At 43.1% G+C, this 25894-nt stretch overlaps 1 protein-coding gene across 6 annotated transcripts in view; it reads right to left on the bottom strand.

Moving 5' to 3' along the window:
• Positions 1–25894, bottom strand: part of rap1gap2a (RAP1 GTPase activating protein 2a) — a 354141-nt gene that overhangs the window by 29607 nt on the left and 298640 nt on the right. For all 6 annotated transcript variants that reach the window (XM_060848310.1, XM_060848305.1, XM_060848306.1 and 3 more), the window contains 10 exons: positions 20759–20862; positions 18884–18962; positions 16543–16596; positions 14787–14870; positions 13220–13320; positions 11536–11665; positions 3981–4136; positions 3256–3327; positions 1910–1996; positions 1495–1629 (listed from right to left, as the gene is read on the bottom strand). In XM_060848310.1, the coding sequence (XP_060704293.1) occupies positions 1495–1629; positions 1910–1996; positions 3256–3327; positions 3981–4136; positions 11536–11665; positions 13220–13320; positions 14787–14870; positions 16543–16596; positions 18884–18962; positions 20759–20862 (1002 nt within the window). The remainder of the gene's footprint in view (positions 1–1494; positions 1630–1909; positions 1997–3255; positions 3328–3980; positions 4137–11535; positions 11666–13219; positions 13321–14786; positions 14871–16542; positions 16597–18883; positions 18963–20758; positions 20863–25894) is intronic.

Here is a 25894-nt window from a genome sequence, read left to right as displayed (position 1 = left end):
GTCGGGTTTGGTTTTAGACAGACTTTTTTGAGGAGGAAATACTGACAGCGCACAATTAGTCAAACACCAGCAGCCCAGAAGATAGGTTGCTGGCTTGTATTTCCCGGGGTTAGAAAACTGATGGGTGACCCTAACCCATCTTTACAACAATAAAAGGGTTTGAAAAGGGTCAATGTCTCAAAATCTTTTCCACTAGCAGGGAAATCGAAAACAAATCTTAAAATGAGGGTCTGACTATTAGGGTTTAAATCAGAAAGCACAATTTCACAGAAAGGTTAGCAGTACCCTTCCCCTCAAAAGGCTGCAATTGTTAAGACTGAAATTGCTAGACTTTTGTCCAGTAAGGGTTAAAATCAACAAGGTAAAAACAATGACTGCAGATGCTGGAAACCAGATTCTGCATCAGTGGTGCTGGAAGAGCACAGCAGGTCAGGCAGCATCCAACGAGCAGCGAAATCGACATTTCGGGCAAAAGCCCTTCATCAGGAATAAAAGCAGAGAGACTGAAGCTTGGAGAGATAAGCTTGGGAAGGTTGTGGGTGGGGAGAAAGTAGCATAGAGTACAATGGGTGAGTGGGGGAGGAGATGAAGGTGATAGGTCAGGGAGGAAAGGGTGGAGTGGATAGGTGGAAAAGGAGCTGGGCAGATCGGACAAGTCCGGACAAGTCATGGGGACAGTGCTGAGCTGGAAGATTGTCAAGGAGATGAAATAAAGGAGGAGTTGCAGAACAAATCAGAAGTCCAACAGAATGATAGAAAATGAGTGGGTGGGTCAAGTTCTGGGAGATGGAATGGGTTGGGTAGTTGTTTCTGACCAGGTGCAGACACAATGGGCTGAAAGGCCTTTTCTGTGCTTTATGTCTCTCTGATTCTATGATAAGTTGAATGTCCTACTGTCGTTTCGATATTCCCCTTTGTATTCATCCAGCTAAGAAGAGCACATCTGATACAGTCACACAGTACAGACAAAGGCCATTGGTCCATCATGTCTCCACCAACAAAATAATCCCATCACCCATCTACACCAGTTCCATTTGCCAGCGCTTGGCCCATAGCCTGAAATGTTTTGACATTTCAAAGGCTCATCCATGTACTTTTTAAAAGTTATGAGGTTCCCCACCTCTACAACCCTCCCAGGCAGTGGGTTCCGGATTCCCACCACCGACTGGGTGAAAATGTTTTTCCTCAAATCCTCCCCAAACCTCCTGCCTTTTATCTTAAAGGTGAGCCCCTTTGTTATTGACTCTTTAACTAAAGGGAGCAGATGTTTCCTATCGACAATGTCTACGTTCCTCACAACCTTATGTACCTGAAACGGGTACCCCACCACCCCCACTCAGCTTTCTCTGTTCTAAAAAAAAAACAACCTGTGTTTATCCAGCCTCTCTTCATCGCTGCACTGCTCCAGCCTGGGCCTCATCCTGGTCAATCTTCTCTGCACCCCCTCCTGTGCAACCATATCTGAATGTAACTTGTTCAAATAGATGGCTTTACCTTGAAAGACTCCAGGAATCCTCCATGACCGCCATTTTCCATCTTATCTTCGTCAGAGCCCAGTCCCAACATTGCCTGTGTCTGATTGTGGAGCTCATCGTGCAAGTTGTCCAGCAGTGCTGCCCGTGTGCGGTTCTGTGCAATGAGATTAAGGACACAGATTTCTTAGTGAGACCGAGAACAAGAGCTTCCTGGACATTCTGTTACACACTGTATAAGCTAGACTCAAGCCAAACAAAAATATACAATATACAGTACTGCCTGACCTGACGTATGGTAATATCGTTCCAAAACAGCACTGAAAATGGGCTATTTAAATTAAATTGCATACGCAGCATTTTAGACATCAGTACTGACGTGATTGTTGAAAATCACTCTGCAGCATTCCTTGAATGTTTTAAATGTACATCCTCACCTCCAGCTTTGCAAACTTCTCAGACTTGTAACAAGCCGTTTCTGCATTGATGAGCTTTGTGAGTAGAAACTCTCTGAATTCAGGGCCCTGCACATAAAAAGTACACATTCAGGAGCTTGATTTCTGAGTAAAATCTATTGATATATATGATTATGTTGATGCTGTGCTGTGAATCTCCATAATGCACTGTCACAAAATGCAGGGTGGACACATTTACAACTATGGGTGTCTTGCCAATGCATTCTCAGTCTCAGTCAATGGCATCATAAAGGCAACAGGAACAATAAAGCTCTCCTTACACAGTGGAGCAGTAGATGGCTGAGTGAATCAGCATGAACAGACCACGTTATATGACTCTAAGGCAGAATACATGGATCCATACCACCTACAATCAGTATAATGTGTGACAGCCATCACATGACTCTGGGCTATATCATTGGGGGATCATTAAGTTAAAAAAAATCCAAGAATCAAATTTCAAAAGCATTTTGTAAAGCATTCCCAGGGCTAACACTAACTTACTAATAACACCAGGGATGAGAAAGAACCATCAAAGTTATCCATCTAATACATCAGCTATCCCATTATAGCAGTTCAATGTATTATGAATGGCCCCAAATCTTTAACTTGTGTTGATTTATTTGCTATTTTATTGCAGTCATTTACAATTTTGAGTAGTATTAACAGCATAAGAATGTAAGAAACAGGCCACTTGTCCCCTTGACTATGCTCTGCCATTTAATAAGATCATAGAATCAGAGAGTCACACAGTCAGACCCTTCAGTCCAACTGCTTAATGCTAACCAAATATTCTAAACTGATCTGGTACCATATATCAGCATTTGGCCGTTATCCCTTTAAACCCCTCCTGTTCATGTACCAATCCAGATGCTTTTTAAATTTGGTAATGGCACCCACCTTAACCACATCCTCTGGTAGCTCGCACCACATTCTGCATGAAAAAGTTGCGCTTCAGGTCCCTTTTAAATCTTTCCCCCATCACCTTAAACCTACACTTATCTTCATGACTTACCTTCAACCCCAAATTTATCTTTCCAAATGCATTGATTCACTCTCAAAGTCCATTGACCTTGATCTCGAACATACTCAACGAATAAACATCCTCAAGCCATTTGGATGGAAAATTCAAAAGATTCTGAGTGGAGAAATTACTCCCCATCTCAGTCTGAAGTGGCCATTCCTTATTCAGAATACACCTCCAGCTTCTAAACTCTGCAGCCATGGGAAACTACTTTCAAAATACTTTTTGTAAGAAGTACCCACCCTTTAAGTACATAAGGAACTTTTCTTGAACATTACTTGGTACATGCATTAGGCCTTCTTACCTTTTTAAACACTGGTGGGCTGGGCAGTGGGGGCCCAAACTGACGAACACCCTCTCGGGCAGTGACAGCAACCTGCCAAGGGAAGGGAAGATTATTATCAGTGAACCTTCTCTGAACAAAGTTAAGCTCACAGTACACTAAATGTCATTTATCTGAACGTCAGTTAATCCCACTTCATGAGCAACTCCAGGTTTATAAAATGGCTATTGGCTTAGTATAGGAGAGTAACTTATACCACTTAATTAAATCAATTTTACCTCCTTCGTCTGTCGTCTACTATGGATTGCTGAGTTTACTGTAAAGTAGATAGCAATGTGACAAAAACGTCATAAGTTACCAGAATAGGCAAGTTGGCATCAATACACCATATTTGTTCTTGTGGTTCTGTTCGCCGAGCTGGGAATTTGTGTTGCAGACGTTTCGTCCCCTGCTTAGGTGACATCCTCAGTGCTTGGGAGCCTCCTGTGAAGCGTTTCTGTGATCTTTCCTCTGCCATTTGTAGTGACTAGAAGATCACAGAAGCGCTTCACAGGAGGCTCCCAAGCACTGAGGATGTCACCTAAGCAGGGGACGAAACGTCTGCAACACAAATTCCCAGCTCGGCGAACAGAACCACAACAACGAGCACCCAAGCTACAAATCTTCTCCCAATCTTTGAACCATACTTATTTTGCTGTGGGTTATTCTCCCCTTTTCTTTTAACCAATACATTTTACTTCAGTTACCTTGTAAGTAGTTATATCTGTACAATAAGTCTCCACTTGCACCACAATGTATGCATGAAGGAAATTAGAAGCAATCATATCTGGAACAAACGGTGTGTTTTCCTCTTGGAATACAATTGCCACAATGTCATTCCCGATGTGCCGCTTTCTTTGCAGCTGCAATGGAGAAGCCAGAAAGGTTAGCCAAAGTGAATCCTGCATCTTAACTTAGGACAGCATCATATTCTCAGTTGCCCACGGAGAACATGAATACTTGGTTATCACCGTGTTTGATATTGGGAATTTTTATTGTCTAAACTTTGGTTTATCACCATTTCCTGTGAAGGAGCTGGCTGAATGGATATCTCACAGAGTCATAGAAATGTACAGCATGGAAACAGACCCTTCGGTACAACACGTCCATGCCGACCAGATATCCCAACCCAATCTGGTCCCACCTGCCAGCACCCAGCCCATATCCCTCCAAACCCTTCCTATTCATATACCCATCCAAATGCTTCTTAAATGTTGCAATTGTACCAGTCTCCACCACTTCCTCTGGCAGCTCATTCCATACATGTACCACCCTCTGTGTGAAAAAGTTGCCCCGTAGGTCTCTTTTATATCTTGTCCCTCTCACCCTAAACCTATGCCCTCTAGTTTTGGATTCCCCGACCCCAGGGAAAAGACTTTGCAATTAATATATATCAGCAGTTATTTCAGGAAAGGAAATCCTGGATATTTCACCTCTCCCCAGCTTAGCGATACTGACAAATACTCTGTCATCTCTATTAGTCAAGATCATGTAACTCAGCGTAGACTTGGTACTGAGTTTGGGATCTTCATCTGACTCAAATGCAGACACATCATTGTGGAAAGTTAAGAAATTAACATTGGAATGCAGCAAGCTTTGCTTTCTGCAGGACCTTATAAACCCACACTTATAAAACCCTCGAATACTGGAACTTTGTAGTATTATTGCGATCTCCACAATGTCCAAGTAGTCAAGTCATGGTGCAAATGAGAAAGCTTTCTGTGGTAAGTTTCATTTAAGGCAAAGTTACATTATCATTAAGTGACTTATGCCATAAATTATAACTGAGCTGTGTAAACAGCTATAACTGTTTTTACACTGATTATGTGGACCTCTTGATCAACTGTAACATTTGACCAACCTACACACTATTGTCTCCGAGGTGCTGGTTAATAAACAGTTTGTCCCATTCCCATTTCCACAATGTGCCGCTTTGAAAATGTTGGCTCCCTTTTGATGTTAGGTAAACACATTGCTCGAATTGATGATAGCTTACTGAAAAATATAAACCTATGTGTGAATGGGGATAGAGAACAAATGTGACATGATCACTGGCAGGAAACTCTTAAGAGTCATAAAGTCATAGGGTCATACAGCACGGAAACAGACCCTTTGGTCCAACCAATCCATGTCTCACATAATCCCAAACTAAGATAGCCTTGTTCTGGAAACAGCTGAATCTTTATCTACAGCTACAAATAACTTTTGATTTTATCTGAAATTCAAAGTAAATGCTTTATTATGATGTTGTTGAAAAAGAATACTTCCCTGTTTATACATTGAGTAACCAACTGGAATTTGGACAGCTGTTTTTTCATTGGGACACTCCTTTCTCTGAAATTAGAGTTTGTTATTCAACCCTATGTTCTTCCAAAGAAAGAATATTGCGTATTACACAGGATACTCAGACATATAGATTACTTCTGGATGGGGATGGTTGATTAGGGAAATGTCATTCAACCCATAGAACCTGTTCTGCCATTCAATCAGATCATGGGATAAGCTGTATCATAACTTTATTTATCTCCTTTCCTCATTGAACTCTATAATATAAAATACAATTGATTAACAGATAATAAACCTGAATAACTCAGCACTTCTGAGACTTGCAAATCACAGTGAAAGTCAAAACTTCCCATTCGCAAGAGTCTTGAGCTAATACTGTCAAAGTGTTTCAGTGCTACCTCATTTGGCCTTCACCTGAAGACGGCCTTTAGGAATGAGAAATATCAGCATTGCTACCGCATCAACTATGAACCTGAGTAATAGTTTTATTGTCTATCCCTTCAATTCGCTGCAAGACTTCCTCTCCTAAACTATTTTCCTACAGTGGTATCATATACCCTTCAGCCATAACTTAATTTTACTGAAGTAGAAAAAGATGTAGCCCCCTATCTTCCTTGATTTCCTAAGAGTTCAAAAATTCTGTGTATCCTGGCCTTGAATATATGCAATGTTGTATTGTTCACAATCCTCTGCGGGAAACATTCCATAGATTCATAACCCTTGGAGTAAACTGCTCATTTGTAAATGATGGACATTGTGTTCTTCACACTCATATTAACCCAATAAACATTCGTATGTGCAGGCGACACAAACACAGACACACAGAGATGGACACACACACACACACACACACACACACACACACACACACAGATGGACAGACTCACACACAAACAACATATACACACGAGCATGTGATTGAACAGGTAGACAAATTACAGATGAAATTGAATGCAGATAAGTGTGAAGTTATTCATTTCGGTATGAGCTGTGTGCAGCGACATTGTAGTACATACGTAGTATAATTCTTAAGGATGATATGTGTTAGCCACAAGTAATGACGGTGCTAGGACAGGTTGAGAGTGGAGTTAAGTGTAAAGGATCCTGAGGTTTTTTAAAAATAGGCAATAAGAGTGCAAAAGCAAGGAAGTTATGTTAACTTGTCTAAAACACTGGTTCGGTCTCGGCTAGACCTTTACACACAGTTCTAGGCACCGCACCTGGGAAGGATGTGAAGGCATTTTCTTTCAGAAAGAGAATTTTTCTGCCATATCAGTTCAGTTGATAAACTCAGATCGGGTAAAGGATTCACTGTGGCAGTTTTTAAGTATCTGGAAACGTAAAGTTAAAATGACAGGAGCAGATTGTAAGCCAGATAGGGCATCTCTTTTAAAGCGAAGAGTATTGATGATGTTCCCGGGAAAACGTTGACAGTAGAAGAGATGCTCACATTGCTGCTCTGGAGGAGAAAGTGATTAGTGATACAATGAGGATCGGGCAGCTGATGGTATATCAATCAAGAAACAAGCAGTTCTAAAAGCTTGGACAAAGTAATGCGCCACCAAGGTCATTCTTATTTGTAAAATAATCTGTCTTTGTTGTGGTTCTGTTCGCCGAGCTGGGGGTTTGTGTTGCAGACGTTTCGTCCCCTGTCTAGGTGACATCCTCAGTGCTTGGGAGCCTCCTGTGAAACGCTTTTGTGATGTTTCCTCCGGCATTTATAGTGGCTTGTCTCTGCCACTTCCAGTTGTCAGTTTCAGCTGTCCACTGCAGTGGCCGGTATATTGGGTCCAGGTTGTACAAAACCAATGTAGTGTACAAAATCCCATGCAAGGAATGCACAAAACACTACATAGGACAAACAGGAAGACAGCTAACGATCCGCATCCATGAACACCAACTAGTCACGAAACGACACGACCAGCTATCCTTAGTAGCCACACACGCAGATGACAAGCAACATGAGTTCGACTGGGACAACACAATTATTATAGGACAAGCCAAACAGAGAACAGCCAGGGAATTCCTACAGGCATGGCACTCATCCACAGATTCAATCAATAAGCACATCGACCTGAACCCAATATACCGGCCACTGCAACGGACAGCTGGAACTGACAACCGGAAGGGGCAGAGACAAACCACACTAAATGCCGGAGGAAAGATCACAGAAGCGCTTCACAGGAGCCTCCCAAGCACTGAGGATGTCACCTAGACAGGGGATGAAACTTGTGCAACAGTGGGTGAATGTTTGCCAAGGTCCGTCTAGACCCCATGAAGCCACCGCGCCACCCCCAAACTCCCTTCCCCACACTCCCCTCCTCTTGTCCAGGTTTTCAGGAACTCGAGTATGTCTGCATTCTTTACCCCTCAGGGCAATCTGTGGACAATTTGCAGTCTGCCCAGGTCACTTGGTGCTCAGGTTCTAGTTGTACGTTAGGTTCCCACTGAGCTGGGAGAGCAGTCATTCCCACTGTATGTATTCCCTGACATCAGGGTGTCAGTTGAACATAAGACATAGGAGCAAGAGTAGACCATTTGGCCCCTCAAGTCTGCTTCACCAGTCAATACAACATGGCTGGTCTTGAGCTTGAATTCCACTTTCCCATATTTCCTGATTGCCTGAGAGACCAAAAATTATATTTATCCCAACCTTGAAATGTGTTCATTGATGAAGCATCCACAGTTATTTGTGATAGAGAATTCAACAGATTCTCAAGCTTTTGCATGAAGTGATTTCTCCTGATCGCAGGTGTCCCTGTGTTTTAGATTCCCTGATTTGCAAAATCAATCTCTTAGCATCTACCTCATGAAGCCTCTTCAGGATCTTCTATCAATCAATGAGATCACCTCGGCTTCTTCTGAACTCCACAGAACCAAGGCTGAGTTACTTTGTCTCTGTTCTTTTCATTCACTTGTCAAATGCGGGCATTGTTGGCTGCCCAGTATTTATTGCCTATCCTCACTGCCCTTGAGAAGGTGGTGGTGAGCTACCATCTTGAACTGCTGCTGTCCTTGTGCTGTAAATTGACCCACAATGCCTTTTGGGAGGGAATTCCAGGATTATGATCTAGCAACAGCAAAGGAATGGAGTTATTTCCAAGTCGGGATGGTGAGTGAGATTTGGAGATGAACTTGCAGATTCCCATGTATCTGCTGCCCTTGTCCTTCGAGATGGAAGTGGTCGTGTGTTTGTAATGTACTGTCTAAGGATCTTTGGTGAATTTCCTCAGTGCATCTTGTAGATGGTACACAGTGCTGCTACTAAGTGGAGGTGGTGGAGGGTGTGGATGCCTGTGGGTATGGTAACAATCAAGCGGGCTGCTTTGACCTGGATGTTGCCAAGCTTCTTGAGTGTTGTTGGAGCTGCACCCATCCAGGCAAAAGTGGTGAGTATCTAGCCTCTGATTTGCTCTTGTAGACACTATGTTTATATGGTGAGTCCAGTTGAGTTTCTTGTCAATGGTAACCTCCAGGATGTTGATAGTGGGGGATTCAGTGATGGTAACACCATTGAATATCAAGACACTTTGGCTAGATTACCTCTTTGTGGAGATGGCCATTGCCTGGCATTTGTGTGGGGCAAATGTTAGTTGTCACTTATCAACCCAAGCCTGAGTGTTGTCCAGATATTGTTGCATTTAAACATGGACTGCTTCAGTATCTGAGGAGTCGCGAATGGTACTGAACATTATGCAATCATTGGCGAATATCCCCACATCTGACCTTATGATGGAGGGAAGACCATCGATGAAGCAGCCGAAGATGATTGGGCATAGGATACTGCCTTGATGAACTCCTGCAGAGATGTCATGGAGCTGAGATAACTGACCTCCAACAATCACAACCATCTTCCTAAATGCCAAGTGTGACTCCAACCAGCAGAGAGTTTGCCACTGATACCCATTGATTCCAAAATTACTACAGCTCCTTGATGCCACACTCGGTTGATTATGATCTTGATGACACAGGATATCACTGTCACCTCACCTCTAGAATTCAGCTCTCTTGTCCATATTTGAACCAAGGGTGTAATGAGGTCAGGAGCTGAGTGGCCATGGCAGGACCCAAACTAGGTGTCACTGAGCAGATTATTGCACATGTTGCTTGGTAGCATTGTTGATGACATCTTCCATCACTTTGCTGATGATTAAGAGCAGACTGATGAGGCGGTTAGTGGATAATCTTATAAAGGGTGAATGGATATTTGGCCTTTTATAAATGTAGTCTGGAAGAAATTCTTCCTCATCTCAGTCCTTTCTTCTTAGACTGATATAAAAATGCACAAAACATCTTCATTAAAAAAATTCATTTTCATTTGTGTCTTCGGACCAGAGAGTTGATTGACTCAAATAAACATTGATCTTCAGCACCTCACCTTTCTCAAATATGAATGTTATTTTCATAAAGGAGTCCAGTGCTGTGGCTTAAAACTCTTTCACGGACAGAATTCAAAATGGAGGAAAGGCAGTGGTGTAGTGGTAAAGTTACAGCATTAGTAATCCAAAAGCCTAGCTTAATATTCTGGAAGCATGGGTTTGAATTGCGCCACAGCAGATGGTTAAATTGGAGTTGTTTAAAAAGCCCATTGATGGTTGTGAAAGGCCCATCTGATTCATTCACATACTTAAGAAGGAAATCTGTTGCCTTTACCCTATTGCTCCAGACCCACCACAACAGAGGCTGAGTCCCTTTGGGCAATTAGGGATAGACAATAAGATTAGATTAGATTACTTACAGTGTGGAAACAGGCCCTTCGGCCCAACAAATCCACACTGACCCGCCGAAGCGAACCCCACCCATACCCCTACATATACTCCTTACCTAACACTACGGGCAATTTAGCATGGCCAATTCACCTGACCCGCACATCTTTGGACTGTGGGAGGAAACCGGAGCACCCGGAGGAAACCCACGCAGACACGGGGAGAACGTGCAAACTCCACACAGTCAGTCGCCTGAGGCGGGAATTGAACCCAGGTCCCTGGTGCTGTGAGGCAGCAGTACTAACCACTGTGCCACCGTGCCGCCCTAAAGTGCTGGCCTCGCCTGCAATGTTCATATCCTGGAGAGAAAGGATTTGTGTTCCTGTGACAAATGCTTTTGGAATGTGTACAGCAAGCTCCCAACAACAGCACTGCGATTATAACCAGTTAATCTGCTTTTGTTAATGCTTGTTAGCATTTCTTCTTTGAAACAGAGGACAAAGGAATGATGGGTTTGATGTTTTAAATGAAAATAGTGACTAAGTAAATCACTTTTTTTTTCTCTACAGAGGGAGTCACTGCTTGGGGCATCATGACAAGGAAAGTAGAAGTAGGGCAAACCTTTTTTGGAACACGCTGAGTACGGATTACAATTTTGTCACGGGATTATTTGAAGCAAGGAATGTTTCAAAGGAAAAAGTGACAAATAGATGCAGAGGAAGATGCAACACGCTAATGAACAAACAGGGGAGTGGGATTCATTTTGCAATGATTAGATTAGATGACCTACGGTATGGAAACAGGCTCTTCGGCCCAACAAGTCCACACCGACCCTTCGAAGAGTAACCTACCCAGACCCATTCCCCTACTCTATATTCACCCCTTACACTATGGGCAATTTAGCATGGCCAATTCACCTGACCTGCACATCTTTGGATTGTGGGAGGAAACCGGAGCACCCGGAGGAAACCCATGCAGACACGGGGAAAATGTGCAAACTCCACACAGACAGTCGCTCAAGGCTAGAATTGAACCCAGGTCCCTGGTGCTTTGAGGCACCAGTACTGACCACTGAGCTACTGTGCCGCCCCATTTTTTAGAGATTAGATGTGATGATTAGATTCCTTACAGTGTGGAAACAGGCCCTTTGGTCCAACAAGTCCATACCGACCCTCTGAAGAGTAACCCACCCCCCTACAAATTGGTACAGATAGTAAAGGACAGAGTTTATCTTTTGCACGACATACATGTTACGGTTATATTGACCTACCTGCTGAGAGTCCCCTTCTGTAAATGGCAGCTTTGTAGAAACATGGAACATAATCTCTCTATCTTTGAAGATGGTGTAGACAGACTCTGACCCTGTTTGACCATGGGCAACATCAAGGCCTCCTCGGAAACTGCATTGGAAAGTTAATATATACCCACGTTATACTCTTTTTTGAGTGAAAACTTTCAAAATCAGTTACAACCTGTATAATCCTTATTCAACTTTATTTCTGCACATTTATAGGTCATAACATTAAAAGATGGAAAGTGGGAGTAGCCTTGGCTGAGAGACTGTCGATGAAAGTTTCTACTTTGGGTGTAATTGGTGACTTGGAAGCCAGTTATGGCCAATGTTGCGATAGTTTTGAGAGGAATTCCTTTTTGCTTAAATTTTCACTCGCAGCATAATCTTCCATGAACCAGCGCAATCTGGCAACAGCTTTCTGGGCAATAAATACTGGCCTATCCAGAGATGCTCTCACCTCGACAATGAATGAAAAAAAGAGCAGGCAAAAATCAGGGAGTTCTGTGGCACATACATTGTCTCCGATTCCATAAAGCCTATATGCCGTCAACAAGGCACATGTCAGGAGTATAATAGAATACTTTCCATGGGTGCAGCTCCAGTGACATTCAGGAAAATCACCATCATCCAGGAAAAGCAACCTTCCTGACTGGCAATCAATTCTTCACCTTAAACATTCACTCCCTTCAGCGCCAATGCCACAGTATACCCTACACGATGCACTGAAGAAATTCACTGAAGCTCCATTAACAGTGGAGGGCTCCATTAAAGCCCTCTTCCACTTGAAAGGACAAGGGCAGCAGATACATGGAAACCATCTCCAAGATCCCCTCCACCACCCCAAGCAACTCACAATCCTGACTAGGAAATACATTGCTGTTCCTTCAGTGTCGTTGGGACAAAATCCTGGAACTTCCTTCCTAACAGCATTGTGGGGGCTGCAGTGCTTAATGAAGGAGAATCACCATCACCTTCCTCGGGGCAATTAGGGATGGGTAATAAATAATGACCTAGCCAGTAATGCCCACATCCCATGAATGATTTTTTAAAAAAAGGCTACAACAATTAGCTTCTTAAACAATCAAAAGTATTAAAACCTTTCAAAACATGCATTTCAAGTGTCCTTAATTTTAATGGTCCCTTGCATTTGGACACATGCAGCAGCAAGTCTTCACAATAATTAAGTCGATCTGGGGTAGGTGTCAGTTTTATGAGTGGGGCCAGTGTGTCTCTTTAACTCGTGTGAGAAGTGTGACGCAGCCTGTGCTTGAAACTGCTTGACATTCTCCTGCAAGGTTAGCTAATTTTGGATGAACTGTTCTTCAGTAATCTGTCATGATTTGGAGATGTCGGTGTTGAACTGGGGTGTACAAAGTTAAAAATCACACAACACCAGGCTATAGTCCAACAGGTTTAATTGGAGGAAAGCTAGTGTGCTTCCAATTAGATTTGTTGGACTATAACCTGGTGTTGTGTGATTTTTGACTAAGTAATCTGTGCAATTTTAAAGAAGTCCTGCATACTTTACAGTATGTGCTAACAAACAAATAATTTGACTGAAAACGTAATATAAAATTAACTAAAGCATTGAGTTTGACTGTAGGAAAAGAGGATTTCTGAATTAGCAACAAATACTCAGAATGTGCAAGCTTTTGCTCACCCTTTAAAATCCTTGAGCTCAACTGTGTCTCCGAGTAAATTCAAGAATTCCTTAAAAACAGGGCTTTCCTCATTGTTGCCAAATAATTCGGCTTCAGTGGTCTGCAACACAGGAATAAACATACATTACAATTTCTTTTAAAACAAATACTAGAACAAGTGAAGTGTGAGAATGCAGGCTTGGTTCAATCACTCGCAACAAACTGTAATTGCATTGAGTTAACCCTTATCTGGACAATTATTACATGATATATCCGAGAAACCCGAAAACAGCCTGACCAGGGATGTGTTGTTGAACATGTTGGGTGTTGCTGCAAGGTTCCAGCAGTGAAACAGCCTTAAGAAGGGTCTGTTCTGACCATTCTGACGATCAGTCACTAGACCCAAAACGTGAACTGTGCTTTTTCTCCACAGATGCTTCCAGACCTGTTGAGTTTTTCTAGCAATGTCTGTTTTAGATACTTTTAATCGATCTGTTCGGAAATGTTATGACACACCTCTGGAGCAGGTGGGATTTGAACACAGGCCTCCTGGCTCAAGGATAGGGACACTACTACTGCCATAAGTGCATCTGTCAATACTTCTCCATCTAACTCGTTGCATATATTCTTCTATTCCATTTTCCTATATGCAACACTTACCTGGAAATTGTGCTCAAGTCTGTATCAAACCTTTAGATTCAAAGGTGACAGTGTTACCAACTCAGCTATAACTCTCATTAAATTGTGTGGGCATCATTGAATCATCATATGTGCTCTATCAAACTTAGAGAAATGTTGGACTGCATATTACATCCTCCAGGAAGTATCTTTTTGGAAGGGAGACAAGGAATATAGGAAGGTTGGCTAAGCCTCCATCATCCCACTCACTCCCAAGCTCACCCCCATTATACAGAGGCTGGGAGCACTCTGAAATAGGAAGCCTGGCCACCACATATAAATAAATACTTAATGGCCAATTGAGCTGATCAAATGACAAAAACAAATGCTGAATTTCTATCTCGCAAATGCATACTTCAATAATTTGTACCGCATCAGAAGGATTACAGCTGCAATGTTAAGATTTCTATCAGTGTCTCTTGATGTTCCAAAAAGCAATCGCCACCTCAGGGCAGCCCACATTTACCCTGACCTTTCTTCAGGTTAACCAATGGAGATGCATTAATCTTACATCATGCAACTCCACAGAAATTCAGTTTAGGTGGCAAATGTTTACCTGCAAATAAAACTGTGCGCCCGCATGTTCTTTTGTGTGTGTGAAATAGTTAACAAAACATGAATTGAGTGAAATTAACATTTAAGTTATGTCTTTATAAATGGGTTAGCTGGAAATCCCCTCATCTGAATGCACAGGAGACTGTAAAAACGCCTGTGACTGATGTGGCTGTTACCTCAGGCCCTGTAACTACTCTGTCAACTGGCTCATATTAACATTAGGGAACATTGCTTGGCGTTAGCTCCAGGTTGCGACCATAACATACCTAATAAATATGAAGTGAAGCTATTTTGATAAATGCTGGTATAAATAAAGATTGAATCTTATGTTTTTCTAGGACAGTTATTACTCACCTGTCTGACCTTCTGATAAATGACACCAAACTTGAAGTTGTTATTGATCTCGTGTTCATCATATGCCACTATGAACTTGGATCCCTTAGAGACAATGAAACAAATGACAAATGACGAGAATGACTTTACAAAATTATTCTGTCCCTCATTTTCCACTGGCTTCTGAGAGAAGTTGGGAGTTTGATCATGATCGGGACGGTCATGTCCTGGTTAAAAACTCAACTTTACCTCATTAGAAAAATAAATCCGGAATTAAAAATCCAGTGATGGCCATGAATCCATTGTGGATTGTTCAGGGAAGGAAACCTGCCATCCTTACCTGGTCTGGCCTCCATGTGAATCCAGACCCACAGCAATGTGGTTGACTCATAACTGCCCTCTAGGCAATTAGGGATGGGCAATAACTAGCCAACGCTGCTGATGTCCCATGAATGAATGAGAAAAAAGGATAGACTTGGTCTGCAATGGTTAGAAAACATATTCAGTGAGTAGGGGAAAGTTGCTGGTTGGAAAGCTATGGGTTGATGCATCTCATTGGGGTTTTACTCCTGGGACATGTTTTGAATCTAACACAGATTGAAGGAATGAAAGACTCCTCTTTCTCTCTGTGACCAGGAGATCCTGTTTGGTGGGACTCTGGGTTGTCATAATGATCCCTAGCTGGTGCAAGCACCGAGCACAAATCGCTCTCGAACTCAAGGTTTCTGAGCACAAATTGCCAATCGCACTTGGAGAGGACAATGTGGCGCCATCATTGATATGGTACGGATTAAAGGACATTGACAGGGCAGATAGCTGGAGCTTCATTACTGTGTCTGATGTCTTCAGCCTATTTGAGTTGACAGAAAACCAAGCAACAAATCCTGATGTTTTGTTACTTCCACAGCTGCCAAAATTATTTTAACAATTAGTTGACAGGATCTTGAATTAGGTTGAATGCTTTCTTGAACAGTGGTTAAATGTATTTAAATACGTTTGACAGGAATATCTGATCAGTGATTTCTGTCTCAGTGAGGGTTCAACCAGTTAGACATTTGGTGCTGAGGAAGCAATAATGAAGCAAATATTTTGGAACTTTATGACAACTTACAAATATTACATTTCAATTCCAAATGTGCATTGCATGAAAGTAAATCAATCTCCTGTAGATTTTGCTGAAAGGGATGGAAGATGCCAGTGAATACCCAAAAAGTACAACGTTAAACTCAAAAGTATAATATTTTCGCCATATTTTTGATAACTTTTTCATTACACATTCCTGTATCCACAATTCAACTGCAAACAAGTGCAGGGAAATGGGGTTAGTATGGATGGACATTTTGGTTGACATGGACCAGTTTGGGCCAAAGGGCCTGTCTCTGTGCTGAAGGACTCTATGACTCTATAGCAGCTTTGATAAACAGGTAAGTACATCACATCCTCAGGCAGGCACACTGCAGTAGCACCATTGGTTGGATGGTGTAATTTCATCACGTAGAAAGGTATATTGACTGCTTCACCGACAAGTGCACAGAAGAATTTATAATGAAAATATGACAATAAATATAGACTACAACTGAATTACGTTTGCACATCCTAATCCAATTATCTTCCACCCTTTTGTCAAACTGAAGACTGCACTTGACTCTTCCTGTGCAACACCATTGCCAATACCAATGTATTACATTGTGATTGTTTTCTGCTATTCCCACTGAAGAAGAAAACTCAGAATACAGTTTGGGCGTCCAGGAATAGCATAATGTTACTGAAAACTTACCTTAGGATAAAGTACGGGGGAGAATTTCACACAGGTCAGGTCATCACAGAGAAGCTGAGAAAGAGAGAGGCAATGGTCCTTTAGAACAATTAAAAGTTGCTTTTCAGTGTAAATGCAGTTATAATTTCTGCAAATTTATTTCTCACCATAAAGACCAAAAGAATTGTAGATGCTGCAAATCAGAAAAAAAAACAGAAATTGCTGGAAAAAGCTCAGCAGGTCTGGCAGCATCTGTGGAGAGAAATCAGAGTTAATGTTGCAGGTCAAGTGACCCTTCCTCAGAACCTTCCTCAGTTCGAAGGAAGGGTCACTGAACCTGAAACGTTAACTCTGGTTTCTCTCCACAGATGCTGCCAGATCTGCTGAGCTTTTCCAGCAATTTCTGTTTTTGTTACTTTTCACCATGTCAAAGTTAAAAAATCACACAACATCAGGTTATAGTCCACCAGGTTTAATTGGAAGCGCTAGCTTTCGCAGCGGTGCTCCTTCATCAGGTGGTTGTGCTCCGAAAGCTAGTGCTTCCAATTAAACCTGTTGGATTATAACCTGGTGTTGTGTGATTTTTAACTTTGTACACTCCAGTCCAACACCGGCATCACCAAACCATGTTCACCATGTCAGGTTATTTTTCTTCCAGGGCCAAAGTTATCAAATTCAACAACAAGTAATAGAGACTTTGTACCTGCCTGTGATGCATGTAAGCGTGCAAGGGCTGTTCCATGAAGAATTCCTATAACTTTGTCAGAATTTTTAAAAGTTAACTTGATTTGCAAGACACAGCAACAAGAACTGTATCAATTACTTAATCAACTGTCATTTACAGTACATCTTTTCACAGTCCCCAGTGAAGGTGAGAAGATGTCTGTTCTTGGGCTACACACTATCTGCTAGGAGAAAGTGAGCACTGCAGATGCTGGAGATCAGAGCTGAAAAATGTGTTGCTGGAAAACCGACATTTTGGGCAAAAGTTCTTCATCAGGAATTCCTGAAATGTCAATTTTCCTGCTCCTCGGATGCTGCCTGACCTGCTGTGCTTTTCCACTCTAATCTTGACTCTAATCCGCAGCATCTGCAGTAGCCACTTTCAGCTGAATGGTCCAACTCTGTTTCTATGTCTTATGGTGTAAGCATCTACAGATTTAAATGTGGTACATTTGGCATTTTTCATCCAAATATTTCTACCAGTTTCCGTTCAGGATGAAAATGATTGGCAAAAGAGCCAGAGTGAGAGATGATTTAACTCAGTGAGTTGCTGTGATAGAAGATGCTGAAAGAGCGATGAATGTGGTTTTAACAATAACTTTCAAAAAGCAATGGGGATTGATAGATCTTAAAAGGAAAAAATAAATGCAGGTCACGAGTTACTAGCAGAGGATTGAGACTAACTGGATGGGTCTGTCAAAGAGCCAAGAGAGAGGCAATAGCTGGAGAGGCTGTGCTTTAAGTTTTAATATATGTTTGTAGAATTATGTTAAAATAAAAGCAGACAACCTGCTCAGAAAGCAGACTCTGGCCATAAATCAATAGTGTGCTAATCCTCTTGTGATAAGTTGTGAGGGTTTTGTGGATGTCCCATTCTGGAGCTTGTTCTGTTTCACTAATTGAACCAAACTACAGAGAGATGTCCAACAGATTTCCAGCAGAACTATGCAGAATTAATTTTGGCCTCCTCAGCTGTGATCATTCTAATACCACACAGAGATCTGCTGATCTAATAAAGAGACTGTATTACGTAGGCTCACATCACACTTCTACCTGTGAGACATGCTACTTCACAAAACCAGCTGTCAGTGTTCACATTATCAAGGTGTCCTTGTATTCTTTTCTTTCTCTGTAGGTTTCAATTAAGTTGCACTTCTGAAGCATGGCACAACATCTGTGATTAACATGTATCCAAAACGACCGCAAAGATTAATGTTAGTGGCAGAAGTTAATTCCAATTAATTGACAGCCCAAAAATAAAGTAAAGCTTCTTAAAAGGGATGGGTTGCAAATAAAGATTACAGAGGCTTAAGCGATTTATTCAGAAAATGCAGAAGCTTAACGTATTTATTCAGGAAACATTGCAGCTAAGGGAAGCACATTTAAAATATATTAAAGAGAGCTCTCTTGTAGCATCAGGTAATTTACTTTGCAAATAAATTGCCTTTTCTGAGCCCTTTTATCATGTTCAAATAAAACGCTATGGTGTGTAAACTTTGTTTTGCTCAACCCTTGGAAATAACTATAAACCGATAATAGATATCAATGGAGCAATGTATTAGTCTGAGAAATGTCTAAGTGGCTATGAATAAACATTGGAGTAAAGAACAGAGTGATTGGTTGCAATGACTTAGCTTACCTTTGCTATCAGTGGAATACTGGGAATTCGGGATACTCCATCGAGAGGGAGTCGCTCGTGGATTGTTTTCGATTTGGACCTATCAAAACAAATGTCAAAATGAAAGTTTCATGCATTTGAAATTGAAACATGCAACTTCTTCAGTGTCTGCAGACGCGATAGCCCGTTATGGGTTGAATGGTTTAAAATCGAATAACCTGTGACCATCAGATCTGGTTTCCATCTGATACAGATATCAAACGTGCACAGGCTTTAGGATGATTACCGATGGACTGCAAACCAGTTGCGTAACATTTGTGAGATGCTCAGATCCTTCCAGGATCAGGGATTCGTCATTGCTCAGAAAACCCTGCTTCTGCCACTTCAACTTTTTAAAGCTAAGTCCTGGCATTCAAATGGGCAATTGGCCGCCACAGGGCATGTTTAGAAGCAGCACGGTGGCACAGTGGTTAGCACTGCTGCCTCACAGCGCCGGAGACCCGGGTTCAACTCCCGCCTCAGGCGACTGACTGTGTGGAGTTTGCACGTTCTCCCTGTATCTGGGTGGGTTTCCTCCGGGTGCTCCGGTTTCCTCCCACAGTCCAAAGACGTGCAGGTCAGGTGAATTGGCCATGCTAAATTGCCCGTAGTGTTAGGTAAGGGGCAAATGTAGGGGTATGGGTGGGTTTCGCTTCGGCGGGTTGGTGTGGACTTGTTGGGCCGAAGGGCCTGCTTCCACACTGTAAGTAATCTAATCTGAAAAAAGCTCACAGGGTTTCACATCTCATAACATCGCTTGCCTCAGTAATAGGACTGCTTATTATAAGCGATGGCATGGTAGCTCAGTGGTTAGTACTGCTGCCTCACAGCACCGGGGACCTGGGTTTGATTCCAGCCCCGGGTGACTGTCCGTGTTGAGTTTGCACATTCTCCCTGTGTCTGTGTGGGTTTGCTCCGGTCTCTTCCCATAATCCAAAGATGTGAAGGTCAGGTGAATTGGTCAGGCTAAATTGCCCATAGTGTTCAGGGATGCGGAGATTAGGTGCATTATTCAGGGGTAAATAGAGGAAAATAGGGTCTGGGTGGGTTACCCTTCGTAGGGTTGGTGTGAACTTGTTGGGCCAAAGGGCCTGTTTCCACACTGTAGGGAGTTTTTAAAAAACAAAGTTACTACTAATCTGGGTTAAAGAAACCAGTTCTGCAGTAGTTTTGTATGTCAAATTGCAACCATGTGAATTCATGGTTTTAAATGGAGAGGCCACAAAAATGCAACTATGCATTCATACCGAACTTAGAGAAAGAATAGCATTTATGTAGTGATTTTCGCAACTAGAGGATACCCCCAAAGTACATTAGAGCTAATGAAGTGCTTCTGAAGAGCTGTCACTACTGTCATGAAAGACAAATGGCAACCAATTTGCACAGAGCAAGCTCCCACAAACAACAGGATGACCATTTTGTTTGTGATGTTTATTCAGCGATTTGGGAGGGTGGGGGGATGTTAGTTGAGATACCAGTTACAATTCCCTTGTCTCCTTTGAAATAATCAAATGCCTGCGTCAGACGGCTGACAGAGACTCCGTTAAATATCTCTTCCTTTCAATGATGCAGCATTACCTCAGTACTGCACTGGGGCATCAGCATTCAGTTTTCCTGGAATGGGGTTTGAGCTCATAACCCCCTGGCTCATAGCTGCTATTAAGTGTATCAGCCTTGACTAACTTGCAAAAGGCTGACACACTTCGTAGCATTACCCCATGTACAGACAGAATAAAACAGTAGAAACTGTTGGCTTACTGTGAGAAAATGCTTTGGAGATCTGCTAGTGGATTAAGGGAAATGCCATAGTGGCCTTGTAGCATTTGTGTATCACACAGCAGAGCTTGCCTCTATTACCTGAGTATGATCCTCAAATATTCTTGCTCATCAGTATCTTCATACTTGACTGAAATGACCAGGTTTCCCAGAACACCGCAGGAGGTGTAAAAATTCAAATGCTCCTAAAAGAATGAAAGGTGTTATTCTTATCTTGCCAAAGAATTTGTTTGAATTAAAGAGGTCGCCTCCGCAGATAGGTATTACATCAAAGGATGTACTTTTCATTCTTTCTAACCTCAAGATAAATATCTCTTGAATGACAACCAAAGATGGTTTGTTGTGGGAAAGCAGGGCTTTTCCGATAATCTCTTGGCAACTTGAGGTCACACAATTGCATATTAGGCTTGTGCAGCTGTCTTTGTGCATGCCTGCATATCTTTAATTGAGCTGATTTAACTTCTGTTAATTTAACTTTATACAAGTGGAGTATAAAGACATTCACCTCACATACCTCCCTTGGTTGGTTTTTTATAGCATGTTATTGAACAGACAAGATTTGGGGATCTCCCTTGGCATTGCTCAGAGCTGAGAAGGAAATGGCTTCCAACACTGGCTTGAAGTACAGGAGTCACGCAATTGAGTTTACACTTGCACAAATGTTAGAGTGTAGCTGTGTCACTTGGCTGTTTCGATCTGGAATGCACTGTCCAATTGGGCTTTGGAAGCCCTTTTAATCGTACTTTCAAGTGCAATTAGTGTTCAACAGACCGACATGTGTTAGGCAGCAAAAGACTTGGAGATTTATAAAGGATGTTATTGTAAACCTACAGCTTCAGCATAAACACTAGTTTCACATTTCCCTGCTGGAACCTTCCCCTGTCTGGAAGCAATTCCCCACTGGGGCAGCACCACCTTAGACAGCAGTCCAGGCCTCATTTCCCATCTCACCAGAAAGACGGCTCTTCCAATACTAATACTGCCTTGGTGCTGTACTAGTGTTACAGACTAGCTTCTTCTTTGCTCAACTCTCTGATGTGAGACATAAACACGCAAACTTCCTAATCAGGGAACCAGCGTGCTACTAACTAAGCCACAGCACAGAAGGAATTAACCATGGAATTGCATCGTAAATTAATTTCTGCCTGAGGACAACAATCTGTTCTCATTACTCATTTCTTTTCCATTTATTAATTAACCCAGGATGTGGCAAGACCAGTATTTATAGCCCATGGAAATTTTTTTTATTCACTCGTAGGCTCAGCATCTATTGCCCCTCCCAATTGCCCTTGAGAAGCTGATAGTGAGCTGCCTTCTTGAACCACTGCGGACCACATGTAGTAGGTAGACCCATGATGCCATTAGAGAGGGAAGTCAAGGATGTTGACCTAGTAACAGTGAAGAAACCATGTGTTATTTCCTCATTAGACTGGGCAGTGGCTTGCAGGGGAACTTGCAGGTGGTGGCATTCCCATGGATCTGTTGCTTTTTCCCTTGTAGGTGGAAGTAGTCAAGGTGCTGTCTGAGGATCTTTGGTGAATTTCTGCAGTGCATCTTGGAGATTGTACACTGCTGCTGCTACTAAGAATCAATGGTGGAGGAAATGGATGCATGTGTATCTAGTGCCAATCAAGTGGGCTACTTTCATGAGGTTGGTGTCAAGCTTCTTGAGCTTTGTTGGAGCTGCACCCATCCAGACAAGGGGGGAGTATTCCATTACACTCCTGACTTGTGCCTTGGAGACGGGGGACAGGCTTTGGGGGAGTCAGGAGGTGTGTTACACACTACAGTATTCCTAGCCTCTGACCTGCTCTGGAAGCCACTGTGTTTATGCAGTGAGTCCCGTTGAGTTTCTTGTCAGTGGTAACCCCAGAAAGTTGACAGTGGGAAATTCAGTGATGGATGTCAAGGGATAGTGGTTAGATTGTCTCTTATTAGAGATGGTCATTGATTGGCATTTGTGTGGGGCGAATGCGACTTGCTATTTTGTCAGTTCAGGCCTGGATATTATCTAGATCTTATTGCATTTGGACATGTACTGCCCCAGTATCTAGGCAGTCACGAATGGTGCTGAACATTGTGCAATCATTGGCAAGCGTCCCTACTTCTGACCTTATGATGGAGGGAAGGTCATTGATGAAGATAGTTGAGTAGGACACTCCCCTGAGAAGCAATGAACATTCTTCCAGTACCATTGCAGCACATGTGGTGTTGTTATTACTGGTAAATTCCAATGTTGGCAGAATCTTGTATCACTTTAAGTTTGATTCATATTTCTATTGTGCGTGTGTCAAGGTAGGAAGGATTGAACTTCATTGTTAAGGTCTGTGGGTAGTCAGGGGTGTCTGGAAAGGTACTTAGATGCATTTAAACAAATTTTTGAAGAACTCTTGAAGTGACCAGTTCAGTGCTTTAGAAAGCTCAGGGTAGAAGAGAGAGAAAAAAAATTGTTGTCCTGTGGCACAGGGAGACAGAGATAGAAACAATTTACTTTGGAAAGAAAGAAGCACCCAGAGGGTCAGTGAGTGTTATCTTTCAGATAACAGCAGGTCAATCAGTGAGGAAGAGTCTATAAGAGCAGCAGTACAGGTTAACAGTGTCCAGAATAGGAAGGACTGGAGAAAAAAAAAGTTTAACATCAGTAAATGAATGCTCAGAAATGAAAGGCTGTGGACGAGATATTCAAGGAATCCATGTTAAGATGCAAGTGAACTATGTTTGCAATTTGCTCAAGTTTCTCATGAAGAGACATTAACAAAAGAAGATGTCATTGAGTGAATACAGAGGTTCTCCAGGAATGCTCCAATCCCTGCTCACTGAACAGGGAACTTTAAAATGGAAACTAAGTGCGGTTTGACTATCTGTGAGGTTGTTGTTGTGGATAAATGAGTTAAAACTTTATTGCTGATGTTTGTAGTCAGTAAGCAATTTAGATAATTCTTATATGTTATAAAATAGTTTGTTAATTTTTCCTTGTGTGTAGTATACTTTCTTGTTATTTTGTCAAAGGTACTTTAGAAGCCCCTTGAGAATATATTCAATGACTGATCACCATGGTGACCAATTTACAAAAAATAAAACTTATGGTGTATTAAAGGCAGAGTTCACTCTGGAATCGGAGGTGTCCCATATTACCATCATATAGGGTAATAACAAAATTAATTTATAATGGATTAAAAGTTCATTCATTCAAGAAAAGTTGAAGACAAATATATTCAGTCAGGATAACTGGCCAAATAAGAGACAGGATCAGGTGAATTATTCAACACAGTGAGTTCTGATGCTCTGGAATGTATTGCCAACCGGCTGGAAGAAGTAGATTCAAAAGGGGAAAATTGCCTGGTGAAAGGGGAAGTAGACAGTAGAGTGTACGGGTTTAACGTCACCATAGTCTCACCAGACCACAGGGCTCTTATTAGACAGAGTGATGACAGGTGAGGGGATTAGTTTGAATATGATTGGATGATACTGTCTTAGGCATTAGAATGGATATGATGGATAATATAGTCTTGTGTATTTATTCGGAATGTAAAATAAGCAAACATGGTTAGGTAAAGTTATGGGTGAGTATAAGTGCAACCTTTTGAGTGGAGTTATTATTTGCAGGATTGGTCGATTGGAAGCCTGTTATCCGATTGAATAGATAAACGTTTGATTGCGCAATCATGATTTTTTTTAAGCGATTGCCATTTTCGGATCTGTACATCTCCCATATGTGAATGAATAATAATAGATGACAATATTGTCTGGTTTGTCTTTCGTTATGTAGATGCCCCCCTTCAGGTGCTTATTCAATTGTCTTTTAAAACCCACTTTTAAGCTTAAGTGGGGACAGCCAGTGTGTTTGGAGTGGGGGGGTGGTGGACAGTGTGTCTGGAGTGGAGTGAGGACGGTCAGTGTGTCTGGAGTGGGGGGGGGAGTGGGGACGGACAGTGTCTGTGGAGTGGGGGGGGAGTGGGGATGGACAGTGTGTCTGGAGTGGGGGGGTGAGTGGGGAAGGACAGTGCGTCTGGAGCAGGGGGGAATGGGGATGGACAGTGTGTCGGTGGGGGGAGTGGGGATGGACAGTGTGTCTGGAGCGGGGGGGGACTGGGGATGGACAGTGTGTCTGGGGGGGAGTGGGGAAGGACAGTGTGTCTGGAGTAGGGGGGAGTGGGGACAGACAGTGTATCTGGAGCGGGGGGGGTGGGGGTGGACAGTGTGTCTGGGGGGGGGGCAGTGGGGACAGACAGTGTGTCTGGAGTTGGGGGAGTGGGGATGGACAGTGTGTCTGGAGTGAGGCAGAGCAGGAACAGCCAGTGTGTCTGGGGTGGGAGGGAGTGGGGACACACAGTGTGTCTGGGGGGGGCAGAGTGGGGACGGCCAGTGTGTCTGGAGTGAGGGGGAGTGGGGATGGACAATGTGTCTGATGTGGGGGGGAGTGGGGATGGACAGTGTGATTGATGTGGGGGGTGAGTGGGGGTGGACAGTGTGTCTGGAGTGGGGGGGAGTGGGGATGGACAGTGTGTCTGGAGTGGGGGGTAGTGGGGAAGGACAGTGTGTCTGGAGTGGGGGGGAGTGGGGATGGACAGTGTGTCTGGAGTGGGGGGGAGTGGGGATGGACAGTGTGTCTGGAGTGAGGGAGGAGTGGGGAAGGACAGTGTGTGTGGAGTGGGGGGGAGTGGGGAAGGACAGTGTGTCTGGAGTCGGGGGGAGTGGGGATGGACAGTGTGTCTGGAGTGGAGTGAGGACGGTCAGTGTGTCTGGAGTGGGGGGGGGAGTGGGGACGGACAGTGTCTGTGGAGTGGGGGGGAGTGGGGATGGACAGTGTGTCTGGAGTGAGGGAGGAGTGGGGAAGGACAGTGTGTGTGGAGTGGGGGGGAGTGGGGAAGGACAGTGTGTCTGGAGTCGGGGGGAGTGGGGATGGACAGTGTGTCTGGAGTGGAGTGAGGACGGTCAGTGTGTCTGGAGTGGGGGGGGGAGTGGGGACGGACAGTGTCTGTGGAGTGGGGGGGAGTGGGGATGGACAGTGTGTCTGGAGTGGGGGGGGAGTGGGGACAGACAGTGTGTCTGGAGTGAGGGAGGAGTGGGGATGGCCAGTGTGTCTGGAGTGGGGCGGGGAGTGGGGACAGACAGTGTGTGTAGTGTGAGGCAGAGCCTGGACGGACAGTGTGGAAGATTGTTGCATTGGGGATCGATGTGGATGGTCAGCAGTTTGTGAGCCCAGTCAGACCACAT

Source organism: Hemiscyllium ocellatum, chromosome 31 (genome assembly GCF_020745735.1).
Source record: "Hemiscyllium ocellatum isolate sHemOce1 chromosome 31, sHemOce1.pat.X.cur, whole genome shotgun sequence".
Taxonomy (NCBI): Eukaryota; Metazoa; Chordata; class Chondrichthyes; order Orectolobiformes; family Hemiscylliidae; genus Hemiscyllium; species Hemiscyllium ocellatum.
This window is presented reverse-complemented; position numbering and strand designations above follow the sequence as displayed.